The sequence below is a fragment of the Fukomys damarensis genome, unplaced genomic scaffold (genome assembly GCF_012274545.1).
Source record: "Fukomys damarensis isolate Sample0158 unplaced genomic scaffold, DMR_v1.0_HiC HiC_scaffold_5, whole genome shotgun sequence".
Lineage (NCBI taxonomy): Eukaryota > Metazoa > Chordata > Mammalia > Rodentia > Bathyergidae > Fukomys > Fukomys damarensis.
This window is the reverse complement of record NW_022900917.1, coordinates 82,217,501-82,237,091: the sequence shown is the minus strand read 5'-3', so window position 1 is coordinate 82,237,091 and position 19,591 is coordinate 82,217,501. Positions and strand designations below refer to the sequence as shown.

Here is a 19,591-nt window from a genome sequence, read left to right as displayed (position 1 = left end):
TTGTGGTATAATCTCTGGATTATCACCCAAATCTTCCTAATATAGTTGTGCCCTAGCTTCTGTGTCTCTAATGACCCACAGAGATTCTCATCTTCATAACATCAGAGAAAACAGCTCATCAAATCAGGCAATGCTTTATCCCAACTGATACAATCATCAACACATTAAGATCAAGCACAACTTGGACACTGACCACCTGTGGTAGTCACTAGTCTATCACCCTTAAATCATTTGAATTAAGTTGAAATCAAGATGCAATCCAGAACATGTCTTCAGTGAACAAAATTTCAGTATAGTGTATTTACCATTTAATGGCTCAGACAGAGCGAGGATGCAAGACCCCTGATCTCAGTTAGCTGATGGCTAAACCCCATGGTGCTGACTGACCTTGGGCTGCAAGTCCCAGATTGAGTTTTCCAACCTTCTGAATGGTTGAACTCCACAACTAGATGTTCAAAGTTGGGAACTCAGAAAAATACCCACGATGACCACCTCTGCCTCTGCAGAGTGGGTCCAAAGACTGGCACAGTCAGGAGGTCTGAGAGTACGCGGGGGGGGGCTTATGGGGGGTTCAGGGGCCCCGTGCGGCTACCTTCCCGGCACTTGAGCAATGGCGGCTGGGTCAGGAGCAGGCGTGTCCCTCCTTCCCGTGGTGGATCTGGGCCCAGGCTTCCTCCCTGCGCTTCAGTAATCGTGGCTGGGTCAGGAGCAGGCATGGTTCTCCCTCCCCAGCAGTAAACTTTTAAAATTAAGATATATACATTGTATGTATCTAAAATTTTTATTGTTTATTTTGTGGTTCTTGGGATTGAAACTAGGGCCTGTGCACTGAGCTACATTTTCAGCTCTTTTTCTGTTTTTATTTTTGAGACAATTTCTTGCTAATTTGCCCAGGCAGAACTTGCACTTGTGATCCTCCTGCCTCAGATTCCCAGAGTTCTGGGATTACAGATATGTGCCACCACACCCAGCTTATCATATACATTGTTTTTCAAGACATATTGTTATTGTATACTTAGACTATAGTGTAAACAAAACTTTTACATAAACCTGGACAACAAAAATGTGTTACTTGCTTTATTGTGATACTTGCTTTATTGTAATGGTCTTGAGTTGAACTTGCATAGTCTCTGAAGGATACCTGTTATTTCCAAGTCCTGCTCTCCTAGATAGCCATGTCATACTTTCTGACTTTATTCATCTGACAATACTTGAGATCTTACACACGTTCTTTTCCCTCTCTTTTCTCACTTCTTATTCTTGGAGGGTCATCCATTGCTTCAGGCTAGGGTCACCCCACTTTTGAGTCCCTTGGAACCATGTTTTGCTCTCTTTGTTTTACCCTACATCCAGTTAATCCTGTCCATACCATCTTCAATTTGCCTCTTCCATAGGTCTTCCAGTACTATGGCTTTCTTTGTGCCCTTTCGGTTTCTCAAGTATGTTATCACATCTGCTAACTGGCCTCCTGTTTTTCTACTAACCCTCTCATAATTACTCAACAGTCCATCAACCATAATGACCTTGCTAAAAGAAAAGCTGAAACATGTCACTTCTGCATTCAGAACTTCTAAGAGTCAACATTTTCACCTATCAGGAGTCCCATCTAACTCTCCTGATCATACCCTCTGACTTCTGTCCTGCCAGTCACACACCTTATTTTTTCCTGATTTTGAGCTGTTTCTCTTAACATGCTGATCTACTCAGTAATTTACTTACAAGTTGCAGTGGCTCCTTGTTTCAGAGTAAAGCTAGGTTTATTCAGTTGTAAACAAAGACCTACAGATCTGGCTCCTCTACTATCCCCCTCATTCATTCTGGTGTCATTTTAGCTTAAGAATGCTCCTTTGTCCCCATATCTGTTTGGTTAAATTTCTTTCAGGTTGTTTATCTTTAAGGAAATTATCTTGTTCTTGATTAATTTTGCCCATTTCTTACATTTTTTTCCTCCTGACATTAAGTTGTATAACAACAGGGACCTTTGGACTTTACGTATTATCACCAGCATTTCCAGCAGAGCAAGCAGGCACAACAAGTGTTCATCAGTAGAGACTTTCTGATGATGTAACACCTTGGATGAAATGCAGTGTTTGTTTGGTACGGGGGATCGAACTCAGGTCCTTGTGCTTGCAAGGCAGGCGGCAGAACCACTAAGCTAAATCCCCGGCCCAAAATATAGTGTTTGTAATAAATTCAATCTAGGAAGGTGGTTGAAGAAGTGGAAAGCCTCAGTAGACTAGCAACCAACAAGATACTGATTTGAAAGCTAAAAACTTGTTTGTTGGAAGCTATGCCTCATTTTACTGATGTTTCTGTCAAACTTTCACTTCTGGCTTATGTTTAAAAAATAAATTACAAGGCCTAGAGCAATTCATTCTGTGCACAGGAGTCAACTCTGTGGGAGGACTGTGGAAGCTGCTAAAGATCATGTCATAACATAGACAATATTCATTTTGTCACTGTGAGTTCAAGACCAGCCCAGGCTACATAGTGAGTTCCAGGTCAGTCTCAAGTACATAGTGAGACCTGACTCAAAAAACCAAAAAATAAAATAAAATAAATAAAATAAAGCTGGGTGTGGTGGCGCACTCCTGAAATTCCAACACTCAGGAGGATGAGGTAGGAGGATTGCTACGAGTTCCAGACCAGCCTGGGCTACATAGTGAGTTCAGTTAGTCTCAACCACATAGTGAGACCCTGTCTCAAAATACCAAAAATAAATAAATAAAAATGAAATATTCTTTTTTTGACTTCTAATTTTTCTTTCAACATTATTAATACGTTATATATAATAAATGACCCTAGGCATGTCGTAGTGAATTTACCAGTGAGTAGAATTGGATAGGCATTGATGCCTAAAGTAAAAACTTTTGTCAACTTAGAAGACACTAGAAATTACACATGAACCTTAGCTTGGCCATTCTGCCTCTGCCTAAGGTATAGTCAGATGCCTTACAACCTGACTCAGGATCTCAGCCTTTGTCCCAACTGCTCTGGGAGCACTCTCCGTATCTCACTTCTAAAAACTTTGAAATATCAGAAAGTATCATTTTTGTCTTCATAAACAAAAGGCGCCTTTTCTTTTTCATATGCTTGGGGTTACAGTTACCCAGTGTGGCCTCTAACTTTTGATGGTCCTGCATAGGCCTCCTGGGGTAGCTAAGATTATAGATAGGATGTACCACCATCCCCTGCACATGAAGTTGGGTTAATACTAATTAATTAATAGTACCAGGTTCATAGCGGGAAGATAGTAGTGGAAAGTAGTATTGATTGATTTTATAATTGATCTTCTGATTGGAGTGGGAAAATGCATTGAGTTCTAAGAGCAGAGTTGTCTTCCCATAGGGGAAGGGAACTTCTGGACAGTTTTCCTTGAGTTCAGATGTAGTCACTTTCTTGGAAGACCTTTGAATAATCTAGTGGTCTGCAGTGTTCATTGTTAGTTGTCATCACTTGTGAGTCAGAAATGTTAGCTATTTTATGCCACCTGCTCTTCTGTCTCTCACCTTGTAGAGTTCAAAATGGATGCAAGACCTATTTATAAGACCTGAAACTTTGAAACTGCTAGAAGAAAACAAAACACTTCAAGTCATAGTGTCTTAGTTACTTTTCTCTGTGCTGAGACAAAATACCTGACACCAGAAGTTGGAGGAGAAAACATTTGGCTCATCATTTGTAGAGGTTTCATTTCGTAGTTGGCTGGCTCCAAAACAGTGTGGCATGGCAGAGGGACATTAAGAGGAGAAGCAGTTCATGGCAGGCAGAAGGCAGCAAATTACAAAGAACCCCCAGCAGCCCTCTTTCTGTCCCTTATATCCAGGATATACAACTTTAGAGATGGGTATCACTCACACGAGGATGGGTGTCCCATTATCTATACTTAGAACTATGCCAAACCAACTAGCACACTAATTTATTAATTACACATCCCTAATCCCAGCATCACATACTAGATCCAGCGACCTCTGAAAAAGCCCAACTGTAACTACATGAGACTTTGTGGGTGGGGGGATCTGGACATAAGCCATAATACATAGGCACAGGCAATGACTTCCTAAGTAAGACTCCCAATAGTACAAGAAATAATAACAAGACTCACCAAATGGGACTATGTCAAATTAAAAAGATTTTGCAAAGAAAACACCCAGCAAAGTGAAGAGACAGCCTACAGAATGAGAAAAAATCTTTGCCAAATATTCTTATGGATTTAATTTCTAGGACATATAAAGTAACTCAAAAAGCACACACACACACACACACACACACACAAACTCACCTCAACAAATAGGGAAGTCAATAAATAGGCAAGTGAATTGCCAGTAAGGACGTGAAAAATATTTAATATCTTTAACCTTTAGGAAAATGTAAATCAGAACTATAGTACATCAGAATTTCATCTCACACCAGTCAGAATGGCTGTCATCAAAAATACAAAACAAATATTGGCAAAAATATGGCGATGGGCCGGGGATTTAGCTCTGTAGTTCTGGTGCCTGCCTCGCAAGCTCAAGGACCCAAGTTTGAGCCATGGTAACAAAAAAAAAAAAAAAAAAAAAAAAAAAAAAAAAAAAGAAGTAAAAAAAATAAAAATGTGGTATGAACTCTTTAGTACTACTGATGGGAATGTAAATCAGTATGGCTACTATGGAAATTGGTATGGAGGTTCCCATAAAACTAAAAATAGAACTACCATATGACCCAGTTGTCCTACTACTTGGTATATACCCAAAACAGTTAAAATCAGTGTATTGTAGGGATACCTACATATCCAAGTTGTTTGCAGCACAATTCACAATAGCCAAAATACAGAGTCAGCCTAAGTGCCCATTTATGGATGAATAAAGATACTGTGGTATATATACATAAAGAATATTCCACTCTATTCGGGAAAATGGAACTGGTATCATGTTATATGAAATAAGATTCAGAAATACAGGGTCATGTTTTCCCTCGTATGTGGAATCTAGAGGAAAAAATGGCATGAAAGAGGAGGTAACATTTACTAGATAAGTAATGGAGTAAAGGTAAGAATTGAGAGTTAAAGGGGAAGTAATGAGAGAATGGATAAGTTACATGTATGAAAATATCAAATTGAAACCCAGTAATTTTTTAAAATTAATAGACATTAAGAAAATATATTTTAAAAACTGGAACACTCACTGTTGTGGATGCAAATTATTTTGGATGCCAGAAAGGACTCCAGAGGTCTGAAAGGTAAACATCCTTTCCAGGATGGAGAGTATCATCTAGACAGAAAGCAAAAAAACCCTTAGAACAAAGGAAAGGAAAGCCCAGAAGAGCACAAGGAAAAGGAATTCTTTTTCATTAGATCCTTAGGGTCTTTGTAGCAGGCAGAAGGGTGCCCTTAAAGATAGCTATAGAACCATCCTGTGCATATGTTCCCCTAGATGGCCAAGGGAACCTTGTGGGTATGAACTTGAGATAGGGAGATCCTTTTCCTTAATAGAGGCAACCTTTCCTGGCTGTGGTCAGAAGGAAGTTGTTACAGATGAAGGGTCAAAAGCAGTGTTGCTGGCTTTCAAGTGGAGGAAGGAATGGATATGAGCCATAGAGTACAAGTGGCCCTCAGAACTTGGAGGAGGCAAGCCCATAGCCTCCAGAGTGGCACATCCTTGCTGAGACTTTGACTTGAGCCTACTGAGATACATTTCAGACTTGTACTGTCCAGATCTGAAAGAATACATTTGTGTTGTTTTAATGTGTTCATAATGGGGCCTGTATTAATTGTTGCTTACTAGAGTCAGATGTAGAAGAATTTAAAACATCTGTCAGCACACTGGAGGCTGGAAGGATCCACTCAAGGACCTGGAGCCCTTGGCAATGCTCCATGCAAGTCCGTATCAATGATCTGCATTGGCCTAAGGCCAGCAGTAGTGCGGTGGAAGCTAAAAAGTCTGTACTGGCAGGATGAAGGATCTGTGCCAAAAGGCTGAGTGATCTACCACGGGGCCATAATTCATATGTCTCACTGTGGAGCTGATGGTACATACAAGACTGTCCCATTGGGCAGCTTTTTATTAGTAAAAAAAATGGATAAAAATTATAAGATCCATTTGTATCACCAGTGGTACCAACCACCCATGGGACAGTCATGAATGTACTCCCAGGGGTTTAAGCCAGCAGGAATATGTTAAGTCCCTATATTTGTGGTTATTTAAGGCAGTAAAAAGGAACTAACAAAATGACTAGATCTTCAAGAGACAAAAATGATTCCTTGTATTGGAGAACTTTAAATAAACTTCTATACCTAATGTTTAGCAACAAGATTTAAAGATCTAGATCTTTTTTATTGTAGTGTAACTAGATGATAGGCTTCTAGCAATACAGGATATGATCAGAAAGGGGTACAGATCCTTCCGTTTCTTTAATGTAATAAGTGTCTGGAGGAGGAACACATCAAGAAAACCAAACGCTGCCTACTGTAGAAGATCAATAATGACAAGTGTGCTTTGCAGTTCTTAGAATGATATAGTGATACGAACAGTGTTAGCACATGGGGCTTTGGGTAGTTTTAATTAAGCACCTTTTCAAAATCAAGTATGGGGGCTGGGGCTGGAACTCAGTGGCACCATGTCTTCCTGGCAAGTGCAGTCCTGAGTTAAATCCCTGGTACCATAAAAAAGAAATAAAAAAAAAAAATACAAGACAACCAAGTGAGAGTATAACTGAAAATATCAAAACATCCCTTTTTTGTCCTGTTTCCTTCCTGTGCTCCCTACAGACCAGTTAATGTTTATTTGTATGCATTCATTATCACATTTCTCCTGCATGACCTAGACCCTTGGTAGGGTCTATGCCTCTGTTGCTAGTGTAGCACATGTAGTGGGCACTGTAGATGTTCATTAATGATTGAATATTTAAGGGAGTAAAGGTGAAGGAAAGGGCCTTATGACTTACTTTTAACAGTGGTAAACCAGTGTACAAACTGTATCAAGAAAAATCATGAAGACAAAATTAACAGCCTCATCTCACTGGCAAGTAATTAGGGAAATGTAAATTATAATAATGAAATGCTTGGTGTTTTTTAGTTTTTGGTTTTATTCATCATAGTAATCACTTTAAGATTGATTTTATTTATTCATGTGAGATGAAGGACAATCTCTAACATTATGTGTTAAGTATAATTAGTTTTGTTGAAGGCCAACTTGTGCTTAAGAAAATGTTTCTGTCTCAGTGGCTTGTGGCCTACCATGTCTGTTTGTCTGTCTCTCTGTCTCTGCCCCCCCGCTTCTCTTTTTCTGTGGTACCAGGAACTGAACTCAGGACCTTGTGCTTGCCAGGCAGGCACAGTGGCACTGAGCTACATCTCTAGCTCTTACCATGTCTGTTTTATGCAGTGCTCATACACAGTATGATTACACCTAAAAGGATGTTTGTAGCAGTATTTTTTCCATTTCTACCTCCTTTTCCCCCCACCCCAAACAAAGGACAAACTACCCACCAGTGGTAAAATGACTGTGTATACTCATTGCTGCATTCTTGAAAAAAGTATGATGTGCATATTGGCTTCTGTTATTTTGGATCTTAAAACAGAATTAGTTTTCCAAAATATCCACTATGAGAATTTAATCCAGAAAATTACATATTTTGTAATCCTAGGATAAGTGGAGAAATGAAGCCTTCAGAGTAGCCAAATATTGTTTGATTAGATTAATTAGATTAGATTTTCATGGAGCTGCAAAACTATGATGAGAAATTAAATATAATTCAGCTAACTTTAGTTGCATATTATAGACCCATGTCCTGTTAACTCCCTAGAAGCAGTCACATTTCTAAATATATGTATTCCAGAGGTACAGTGTACAAGTACTTGAGTGGTTCTACAAAAATGGTAGCATTTTAATGCCTGATGACATTAAGTATTTAGTTCTTAGAAATATTTGTTGTTATCTGGAGCTATATATTTGGTTCTTTTCTTGGGGTCATTAGGGGTGGCACCCGGAAAAGTGGTATATCCCCTAGTGTTGATTGGTAGCAAATTCAAGTATAAGGAATGATTTCTCCCTTGCAGGATCTTGTACTTCACATCTGGGTGTGGACAGATACAGGCCAGGTGAACTGAGATAGATGATTAGAGAAGATAGTGGCAAAGACTGATTATAGGTCTAATAAGAGAGGTTGTTCCTGAATCATAGTAGAAATGAGCTGTAAGTAGGTGATACGACAAGCCAGTGTTGCACCAAATATTACGAATATTGGTGTGCAGTACTTTGAACTGAAAGAGTTGATGTGATACACTGTGCTACTACTAGGGTGAATGGTGTTGGTTTGCAGTGCATGTGAACTGGAAGCATTGGTGTGTCAGATCTGTGCTCAGCCAGGGTTGACTGGTATTAGTGTGCATTGACTGTGAACTGAAAGGGTTAATGTGACACATTATTGTACCAAGGGTGACTGGTGTTGGTGTGCGGTTACTTTGAACTGAAAATGTTTATCAGACCTGTGCCGCACCAGGGGTGACTGGCACTGGTATGCCCTGGTTTTTGAATTTGCTAAGCTGGAAGAGGAAGACAAAGGTGTTATTGTGGGAAGTACAAAGCAGCGCCAGATCCCTTCTCTTGTAGCTTAGGGATGTGTGTTTGTTGGCATGGAGAAGTTGCATAAGTCGCCTCAAAGAGACTCATTAAAGCATTCCTGAGCTACTTTCTGTGGCCCAAGACAACTGTATGTCTGGTGTTGGGACTTCCCTCATGTCATGGCTCCCAATGCCAGTCTTCACTCACCCCTCGCCCTCCACCCAGAAAGCCATACAGCCTCCAGCCCTCAAATTCAAGGATGTATCAGCCTTGCCACACCTGCCCCAGGGAGAAAAAGAACAGCAAGAAGCAACTGAGCATTTTGGTGAAGTACAAAATGAAATCAACTTAAGGAACAAGCCAGTGAGGAGATATTGAATGTAGACCAATAATATAACAAATTCCACCAAGTTTTTCAGAAGAGGTCAGAATTGATTGCCAAAATCCCACATTTTTGAGTAACATTTGTTAATTATGTATGAGTGTCTGCACTGCTTGGGGAAGAAGATGAAAAGAGGCATTGCGTTATTTGACCAGAATTTGAAGGTATAAAAATGTAACAGAAATAGATTTTTATTGTAGTTTTTTATTGTTGTTATTTGTTTCCCAGTACTAGGGATCAAACTCAGGACCTTGTGCTTAGGAGGCAGATGCAGTGCCACTGAGTTACATCCCCAGCCCAAAGATTAGTCTTTTATGTGTGCAGATTTTTATTTTGATAAAACTCAGTACTTTGAAAATAAAGTTCTCTCCAAAGAGTTTCATCAGAATGAGAATGACATTCCATCTTCACAGTTCACTAAAATCAAATTGAAATCTGGAAAGGATTTGATGAAATGTTCAAGTCAAATGTCTAATAAAACCAATAGGAAGGGGTAAGCAAAGAACCCAAGTCCTTCTCTGCCTGGTTTACTGACCATTGTGATGTGGGTGCAGATGAGTTAGGAGAAGTCATCAAAAATTAAACATTTGGCCAAGTCCTCCATTGCAGTACTGCTAGGTTCCTGGTATGGATGATGAGAAAATGGGAAGGAGAAGAAGATATGATGATGATGAAGGATTGGAAGATATTGATGAAGATGGTGAGGATAAAGGTGTTGAAGAAGATGATGAAGGGGAGGAGGGAACAGAGGATGAAGAAAGCAGATAACTAATTGAACACTGATGGATTCCAACCTTTTTTTCTTTGAAAAATTTCTCAGGAGCAAATTGCAGTCTCTCCTCCTACCCTTTTGACTCAGTCACCCTGTTCTTGAGGTCTCTTTTCTCAAACAGTGTTGTCCTTCTTTTATTTTGTGGGGAGATATCTTGAGCAGAATATAATGGGAAAAGAATCTCTACAACCTTTTGTTCTAAATTCATTTTTATCCCTTCCTGTCACAACACAGGCTGTAGGGAATCACACCACCATTCTTTCTGGGAAAGAAGAAAACGCTTCTGCCCACTTCATTCTGCTGGAAGCTGAAGGGTGCTAGGCCCCTGTATAGCTACAGAATTCTAGCGCTTTTATCTTCCTTTCTGCATATATTGGGCTCAGAGCTTACACTGTGTCTCTGTGTACCAACATGTACCTGTCTACTTTCTCTTGTTTATAAAAAGAAAAGAACTTTTAAAAGTAGGGTCTAGAAGGTCATCAGAATTGGGCTTGAGATGTTTTGGTGGGTTTAAGAAGGCGTTTGACAACATGGCTTCTCCTTTGGGGTGTTTAGTTGTGGTATTAATGGATATCCTTGCAGTTTAAGATGACAGTTAAAATTGTCTCCAAATGATGACTTGAGCCCTGCCACTCAATGGGAGAAACAGCAAAATCTGTAGGGTCTTACTGGGAATTGACATTCTTTATTATAATTTTGTTGGTTTAGTTTTAAGTTCTTTTTTGTTCTCACTGGAAAGGAAAAGAGTGATGCACAGTTTTAAATTTTCAAAGTGCACAAGTTGCTTTATTATGATAGAACTACATGTGTACACATACACATACACAAAGCATCCTTAAAGATGCTACTTCCCTCTCTAAGATTTGCAAATCGTAACACCAGCTGATGTCAGCTCCCACTCACCCTCATTGCTGGACACACTTGTGTGGGGTACAGTCAACCATCATTTACAGTGACTATAAGGATTTCTAGTCCTTTGTCAAAAAACCAGAAAGGATATTTTATGCTTGTCTCAGTTCCACATGGATGGCTGTAGTCTTTTCTCTTTTTTTTTTGTGGCGGTACTAGGAATTGAATCCAGGGCCTTCACATTGACCTATAGCCACTGACTCCTTTTTTTGTTTGTTTGTTGTATTTTTGAGAAAGTGTCTCACTAAGTTGCTAAATTGCCCAGGCTAGACTGGAACTTGGGATCCTTCTTTCTACCTTCCCTGCCAAGAATGCTTGGGTTACAGATGTACGTCACTATGCCCATCTTCTTTCCCATCTTAATGAGAACTCATATTTCTGAATCTGTCTTGAACTCTTGCAGCCTGGTACTTTTTTCATATTCTCTATAATACATGTCTGTTCACTCTGTCCTTCCCTTCATACCTCTCTACCACTACCTGTATTGCCTTATAACTGGGATTGTATCTTCTACACCTTACTGCCTCATCCTCTTAGCGTGTGGTCAGGCCTGTCATGTGCAGGTGAAAGGGGAAAGCACAACACATATCATCCTGTGCACATATTGTATCTCATGTAATTTTGTTACATGGTGTGTATATTATGATTTTTTTCTTTAATGGATATAGCTGAGAATCTTTATTATCGACATCAGGCTATAATAAAGAAATACACTGTGTATATATAGGAAATTTTAAAAATGTGTCTTTTATTGATAGCTTTAGTTAACTGCTAATTTTTTTTAAATTGTGATTTCTTTCATAAACATTTTCATTGTAAAGCCAGCATCATTTGAAAAAGTTTCTCTTATCACCTAAAAGACAGCACAGTGTGTTGCGCTTTGCATGCCCCTTCACATAAAGGAAAGCTGATGGTTCTTTCTCATTCTTGTGTGAATTTTCCACACATATGCCCTTTTGCAGACATCTTCCACATCTAGGCAGGCGCCAGGCAGGAAACAGTTACAGTGCTTTCCTTCCCACAGCCCCATGAGAAGTCTCACCTTCCCTGGTGACCTCATTCAGGCAGCCTTCTCTGAATCATGAGGCATGTGCATTAGAAGTATTGGGTTTGGGTTATTTTATTTTGGGACAGATTATTTTAAATTGCATATAGATATAAACAGCAGATAGGATTTTCCCATGTTTTTAATAAGACAAGAAACACTGCCTTAATTACATTTTTTAATGTATATTTTTTGGAAAAAATTTTGTTAATGTTACAGCCTGATATTGCAGAGTATAGTCTCTGTGGTTCAGAATATATAATTTCTCCTTGAATCCAGTCCAAAGAAAGTGGTAACCATAGGGTGTCTGGTTTAGGAATGATGCAGCAGTAGAAGAAATGTACTTTTATATTTATATGCCTTGTTTATCAATAAAGAATTGGGAAGAACATTGTTTATGTTTCAAAAATGTTCCTTATTCATAAAAACACTATTTGAGAAACAGACCTATGTAAAATTAATAATAAAATTAATAATTTATTTAACTTGATGCTCTTTTACCAAAGATTTAATTAACTAAAGACACAGTTCTTTTTTTCAGCTTGTAACGGTGATTTCTGTGGGGGTATGTTCTAGGGCATCATTCAGAAGATAGTGGACAGTCACAAAGTAAAGCACGTGGCCTGCTATGGATTCCGCCTCAGTCATCTGCGGTCAGAGGAGGTTCACTGGCTTCATGTGGACATGGGTGTCTCCAGTGTGAGGGAGAAGTATGAGCTCGCCCACCCACCAGAGGAGTGGAAGTAAGATGCAAACCCAACTGTGATGTGACCTCACTTGATGTGTTTTGCATTTTAAAAACACACACAAGAGGGTGAATGCATATGCTTAATTTTTACATTGCTTGTCATTCTGGCCCCTATGTAAAGAAAATTGGTAATGATTATTAACTGATGATCTCTTTAGCCACTCTTAAGTCTCCTTGTGGGGCACCATTAAGTAGTCATTCCTTGTGCCATCTGATTTCATTCTGGTCTTTTGTTAGCCACTCTTCTTGATGCTACTTTGCTCTGTATAGATCTCAAGCCTTTATTCTTTACTTTTGATTCATTGTGATTCTGTCATGTAGCAGAGTTTGATATACCTATGAGGAAACCACACACAATTACCTTATTAGTGGGTACACAGCCTGCTTCCTTGTCTATCAATATATATCTCCCTAAAAAGAATGGGTACATATTTGATATTCACAGTGATTGTGACTAGGAATCATAATGACTCTTACTGAAACATTAATGAAAGTGAAATTTCAAGATAATTAGAAGAATCCTTACTACCATGCACACAAGAAAAGAATTCTAACTGTACTTTATTTCTAGTTTTCCCCTCATAACTTTTTCACTTTTAAGTAAATCAGTATGTTGGAAATTTTATGTCTTAAATATTGTTTTGTTTTGTATGCTTTGTTTTGTTTTATAAGTGTTGTTTTGTCTCACTATGTAGTTGAGACTGACCTGGAACTCACTTTGTAGCCCAGGCTGGTCTCGAGCTCACAGCAATCCTCCTGCCTCAACCTCCCAAGTGCTGGGATTACAGGTGTGTGCCACCACACCTGGCTGTCTAAAATATTTTTGAGAGAAATATAACTTGTAAAATGGTCCTTTTCCATATAGGTCCTACTTATAGATAATGCCATAGAAATAAAGATAATTGTAGACTGAAAAGTGTTAGTAACTTTTATTCTATGGATCTACATTAGAGTAGATATTTTAAAAGAAAAGCAAACATGTAAAGTGAACTGAAATACATTTTTTTTCCCCAGGTACAGAGTTCATCAGAGAAACATAATTGTATTTTGAAACTTGTCAAATAGCTGGAACTGAGCTAATAAAATATTCCTGGGGAATATGGTTTGGTTGGTCTAGATCAATGAATAGGGGACATTTGACTTCTTACCACTTAGTTAAGCAATTAAGTGATTTAAAACTACGAATATTTCAGTCACCTAAAGATGTTTATATAAAAAAAAATAGTTCTAGTATCTTCATTTATATAGACGTCGTATAGACATGTCAGAAGCAACTTTATTCTAATCACATTCTTAATAATGTACAGTTGAATCAAAATGTTCATATTTACAAGCTTTTAAAAATTCTTTTAATCCAATTTTTAAACCTTTTTTCAAGTAAAATTAAATAGGAATTGTTGATAAAACAACAGAGTAGACATAGCTGAGAATTAGTAACCAAGTATCCAAGGTAGAGCTGAGAAAGTCCTTGAAAATATTGCACAGAGTGATGAACAGATGAGAAATATGAAAAAAAAAAGTTTAAATAACAAAGAAAGAGGGAACCAACCCATTTCTAATACAAACTCCACAAGAAAAGACCAAAAGCATGGAAAGAGGAGAAAAAATTCTGAGATAATAGCTAAGAATATTCTTCAATCAATGAATGACATGAGCACTCAAGTATATGATTACCATAAAAATCCCAAAGAACTGAATTCATGCCTTAGCAAGTTATAGTAAAATATTTTATCAACAAACAAGACAGGGTATTAAAATTCAGAGAAAAAGTTTTACTTTTCAGCATCATAACAATAGCCAAACATAGTAGAAAAATGCGTTCAAAGTAGTGAGAAAAAATAATTGGAGACCTGCAGTTGTTTACTTAAATTACTTAAGAACCTGCTGTAATAGACATATTTTCCACTGGATTTTCTCCCAAAGGAAACTAACAAAATGCCCTAGGAGGAAGGAAAATGATCTTTGAAAGAGAGTTTCAGATGCAAGAAAGAAAATACTGGGTAGATCTAAACATGTATTGGCTCTATAATAAAACAAAAATAATGATATGAACTCATTTTCAGGTTAAAGAACTCTCACGTAAAATGCGAGAACTCTTACATAAAACAGAGTATAACAGCAAATAATAGCCAGGTAAAAAAGAATGGTGTTACCCTGTTCGTATCATATAAAAAGTTTTAAAAACATTTTAAGAAACATTAGGTGTATAGAGGGAAGGTGTATAATGAAGACTCATTTCATCACAAATTAAATGAGCATTTTTAACTTATCTTCCAATATACCAAACTGTTTGGTTTTCTTCCTGTTTCCATGACCTTGGTGCTCCTAATTTAGGGTACTCGTACAATCTCTTCTTTCTGCTCTTCTTAGAGGTCTCCCTAGACCTACCTTTAACATCAAATCCACACATTGGTTAGGCGCAAATTCTCTGGTGTCACAAACAGGACAAAAAAAACTAAAAAGTCTTTAAAATGTCTCTGCAAGGCACATTTTACTTCTGCAGAAATTAAACCATGATGGTCAATAAATACTAGTTGTAGCTAGAAGAAGCAAGTGCACTAAGTAGATGATCCACTCAGTTTTTATTCTTGAGGTATGGTGGCTACTGTGCCTTGCTCCATTGGAAGGAGTATGGCCCACTGTCTAACCTGATTGGTAGTTTAATGAGATCATGGTTGCTAGGCAGAGTGAGTTCTGTGATCTGAAAAGCCCTTTGTAAAAAAAGTTTTGTGGCGGCCCTAATATCGCTGACTCCCACCCTTACTGAAAATCCTTGTATGCTTGCTACGTGACTTGTTCCCCCATTTGACCCTATTTAATCAATATTACCTGGGTGACTGTCCATGTAATCTTATTGATTGGTCATAGTTTTGCCCTACCTCATGCCCACCTTGTAAATTTCCATTGGGTCTTAAAGTTTTGTCCCACTTTGTACCCACATCACCACATGGCTTTGCTGTATAAAACATCTTTGAAAACTAGGCTGAGCGGGTAACCCAAGCTTTCTTTCCCTCAGTGAATTTTTCCTGCTCTTAAAAAAAAAGTTTTATGGCAGGTGGACAGGCAAGTAGCTCTTTCTCTAGAGTTTTCAAGGAATGTGAAACAAGACACATGTACATTTTACAAAAATAGAGATTCTTACAAAATGGAATTATTTTAATTATCTCTTTTGGCAGAAAAGACTGTTTTCCCACACATTTAATTGATGGACACAGGGAAAGTAGCAAGTTACTGCAGTCACCCATGCAGAAATCCTAAAATTTTTTGATGATTGACTGGGGAGGTTTAATAGAATAGCATGAAGCTGTTGGTTAGATATCTTTTCCATGGTATGGTTGATGGGATGTGCTGGATTTTAGAGTGTAAGCCATGTAGTTAAATGTGTGGATAATTTCTGTATAGAAACTTCATTAGCTTCTGATTGTACTGGGCCAAACTCCAGAGGTTCTGTTCCTATGCAGTTCTCTTTCCTCCTGCTGTTGCTCTCCTTCCCCACTCTCTTGATATCAGTTCCTTTGAAGGTTCATTTTACCATTTAACTTCTTAATATAATTTAGAATTATTTCATATATACTCAAGTTGGAGACTGATTAGTTTCTTCTCTATTGCCAGCTTTGCTAATTGGCAAATTGGATAGTCCTCCATCTTACCTTTGACTTGTTTTGTTTCACCTCCCTTTTTGCCTTTGTCTCTTAACAACTTTTCATCTAAGCTAGCTCTAGTCCCCTAATTTTCTTTATGGTTTTTTGAGATAGGGTCTCACTATGTAGTTGAGACTGACCTAGAACTCACAGTGTAGTCTAGGCTGGTCTTGAACTCACAGCGAATCTCCTGCCTCAGCCTCCCGAGTGCTGGAATTACAGGCGTGTGCCACCACACTCGGCCCCCTAATTTTCTTATTGGCTCTTGAACATTGCCTGTTCATGTGACTCTGCTAGATATTCTCTTTGACATTTCTGGCTGGGCTGGGATCTCCCACATTCATGGTGAGGGCTCAAGTTTTGTGGCTCCCACAAAATCTTTGTTATTCCGCTTTGGGGACTTTGTCTTATGCATTATTCTGTCCTTATTTCTAATCATGCCTGGTGTAAAATAAGCATGCAATAAAAATATTTAAGTAAAAATTGAGTAACGTTATTGATAATGTAGTTGCAAAATAAGCCAAAAGTGAAAAGAATGTGATGATGTATAACTTTGTATTCATTCAACTAGTAACCAAACAGTATCAGTTTAAATTAATGACTATAAATTTGCTTGTTTTCATTTGTATTTTCTAATAGAAGTTTTTAACCTATAAATTGCTCTTTAGACTTTGCTTGGTGTGTGTTCTATAATTTTGATAGTACTTTCATTATCACTGTATTTTGTAATTGCTTCCAAGATTTCCCTCTTCAGCCAGAGAAATATTTGGTGATATATTATTTAGGTTTCAGCTATGTGTGTGTGTGTTTTTAAAAGACATTATTGGTTATTGATTTTTCTAACTATAGGAAGAATAACATTTTTATATTAATTTTAAGCCCTGTTGAAATGATTCTTTGTACCGTGGTATTTATTTGATGTTTGTATCCCTTTTGAAAAGAATGTTTGAAATTGTGAAGGGCTTATTGTTATGCAATTTGAAGATTATAATGTGTGTATTTTGTCAACTAGAAATGTTAACATTTTAATGTATCCGATTATAATTTTTCATTTATCTGAGTAATTCTGTCTTCTGATTCCTAATGATTTTATGGCTATATTCTTAAGAACATAAAAGTTCGTGATTATAATTATAATCTCTTCATCTATACTTGTGATCAGTAATGATGGCCCTCTTACATGTGTCTGGCCAGTAGCATATTGAATATCTTCTTTTTTTTTTCTTTTGAATTATAGCTCATTTACCTAGAGATGTGGCCATTTCTACTTACGTTCTTTATTTTTGCCTCTGGAGGTAATCGGTATTGTGACTTTTGACATAGTAATTTTCTTGCTTTTCAGTGGAAATGGTCTAAGTACTATATGCATATATACTGTTTAAATATGAGATCATTATCATTTGTTATCTGAATCACAAAAAAGGGGGAGGTGCTTTATTGGGCTCTTAAAGAAGCATTATGCTGATCATTGACAGTGTTCCCAAGCAGAGCACACTTTTTTGGTAGTGTATAAGGTTTTAGAACCATGAAATTGAGCAGTTGTGTAACTCTCAAAAGCAGGAATGGATTGACACAAGCCCAGAAATCATGATGAGATTTGGCTCTTCCTGACAGTATTTGGAAGCACATTCTTTAGAGTCAGTTACTTGTTTGGGGGTTGCAGGTACTGTGGCTCAGTGGTGGAGCCCTTGCAGGCCCTGGGTTCAGCCCCCGCAAACTCCAGCCCCCATATGCATATATACATACATACATACATACATACATACATACATACATACATATCCCAGAGTTCTGTTTGGCTGAACTGGAGAAGGAGCTGTCCCACTTAGTTGACTTAAAAGTGTATGTCCATTGAGGCATGTTATCAGCTGATTAAATAAAAGTGCTTTAGAATTAGTTTCTGTTGGATCTGTGGTTGTATAACTAGTATTTATTAACCATCCTGGTTTAAAACTAATTTTCCTGAGTATTTATTAACCATCGTTCCAGAACTCCCATACTCTAAGGTTGATTGTTCTTTATTTATGGTATAAGTATCCATGAGAATCAGATATCTGTGAGAACCAGTTTGAGTGTGGGAGTTTTAAATTCTCAGTATGTATATACAAATGTAGTACACACAAGTTCTCTGTACCCTCTCCCACTGTCTTAATCACTTTCCTCATTGATGATACTCAGTACCCATTAACTCAAAAGTAAAGGAGAGAACGTTTATTTTGGTACATGAGTGCCTAAGTTCTCAGGGTACATCTAGATAAAAACTATATTTGGCCCCTGTTCCTAAGAGTCTCATGCACATCCCTTTATGCAAAATGCATTTATTCCATCTCTAACATTTACCAAATTCCTAACAGTTTCAGCATTACTGAAAAGACCAAGTCAAAGTCTCCTATGAGGCTTTTCAAAGCAAACTCTTAGATATGAGCCCCTGTACAAATCAATATAAAGTCACAGACAGGATAAATAGTCCAATTCCAAAACAGAAGAATTAGGGTTAGAAAGAAAGAAAGACTAAAGCAAGACCAAAACCTTTAGCAGAGCAAAAATTAAATCCTATATTTCTGTGTCCACCACTCAGGGACAGCTGTGTTGAGAACTCCAAAGAGTTTGGGTATCCCTCCTCCTATAGCACTGTTGGTAGTTGTAGCCTGCATGGCTTCTCTTTTGGGTTTGTTTTGCTCATTCTTTGTGACTTTGCTCAGATGTTCCATGTCCTCTGAGGTCTCCATTGCACTTTCAGCTTCACTCTCACAGCTTTATACTCTGCTTTCTCAGGCTCACTGTCAGCCTTCCCAGGCCTTCTTTTGAAATCTTTGTAGATGCCCCCCATGACCTGTACCACATAGATGATACAAAGATCTTTCACTAGCTCTAGCAGTAGCCAGGTGTCTTGGTATTATGGCTCTAGAAAACTCCAAGTGCCTGGATGACTGAGCACTATGAACCAAATCTTGGGGAACAAATTGCCTAAGCAGCAGTTCTAGAGCACTGTAACTTAGGGTTTTCTTTTCAGTGCAAAGTCTTTCACTTTTGCAATTTTGAGCCTGAAAACATTGGGACCTTGCTCCTCACAAACCTTTCAGCCATTTTTCCTATTGTCCTACTACAAAGTACTTGGCTTTTTTTTTTTTTAATAATACTAATCATGTTTGCTCTCCTCTGCTTCACTTTTGCAGGTCCTAACCTTACCACAGTTTCCATTCTGGCTAAACTCAAAACTTTAAATCATTCAGCTGTGCCTTTTGCTCTTGATTTTCAGTGTAGCATTTACTAAAAGCCCCCATAATTTCTATTCCACAGCCTGAATGTTGAGCCACTTGAAATTTCCCCCACCAGGTAAATTATTCTGCCACCCTTAATCTCAGTCTTCCACAAATTCTCAGAACATGAGTAAAATGTTTTTGCTACACATGTGGCCTGGAGTCCTTGTTCCCAGCTGAAACCTCATGAGCCTGGCCTTTATAATCTACATTGTTATCAGCATTTCTGTTCTCTGAGCTCTGACCAGAATCTCCCATCAAGCTTAGATCACAGCATTTTAAGGCTGCTTTTCC

General features: G+C 38.1%; 1 protein-coding gene and 1 pseudogene across 20 annotated transcripts in view; both read left to right on the top strand.

Moving 5' to 3' along the window:
* The window catches only part of Ptk2 (protein tyrosine kinase 2), a 265,206-nt gene that overhangs the window by 60,014 nt on the left and 185,601 nt on the right, over window positions 1-19,591 (top strand). For all 20 annotated transcript variants that reach the window (XM_033760874.1, XM_033760884.1, XM_033760882.1 and 17 more), the window contains one exon: window positions 12,225-12,391. In XM_033760874.1, the coding sequence (XP_033616765.1) occupies window positions 12,225-12,391 (167 nt within the window). The remainder of the gene's footprint in view (window positions 1-12,224; window positions 12,392-19,591) is intronic.
* On the top strand, window positions 8,405-9,759 carry LOC104872893 (annotated as a pseudogene).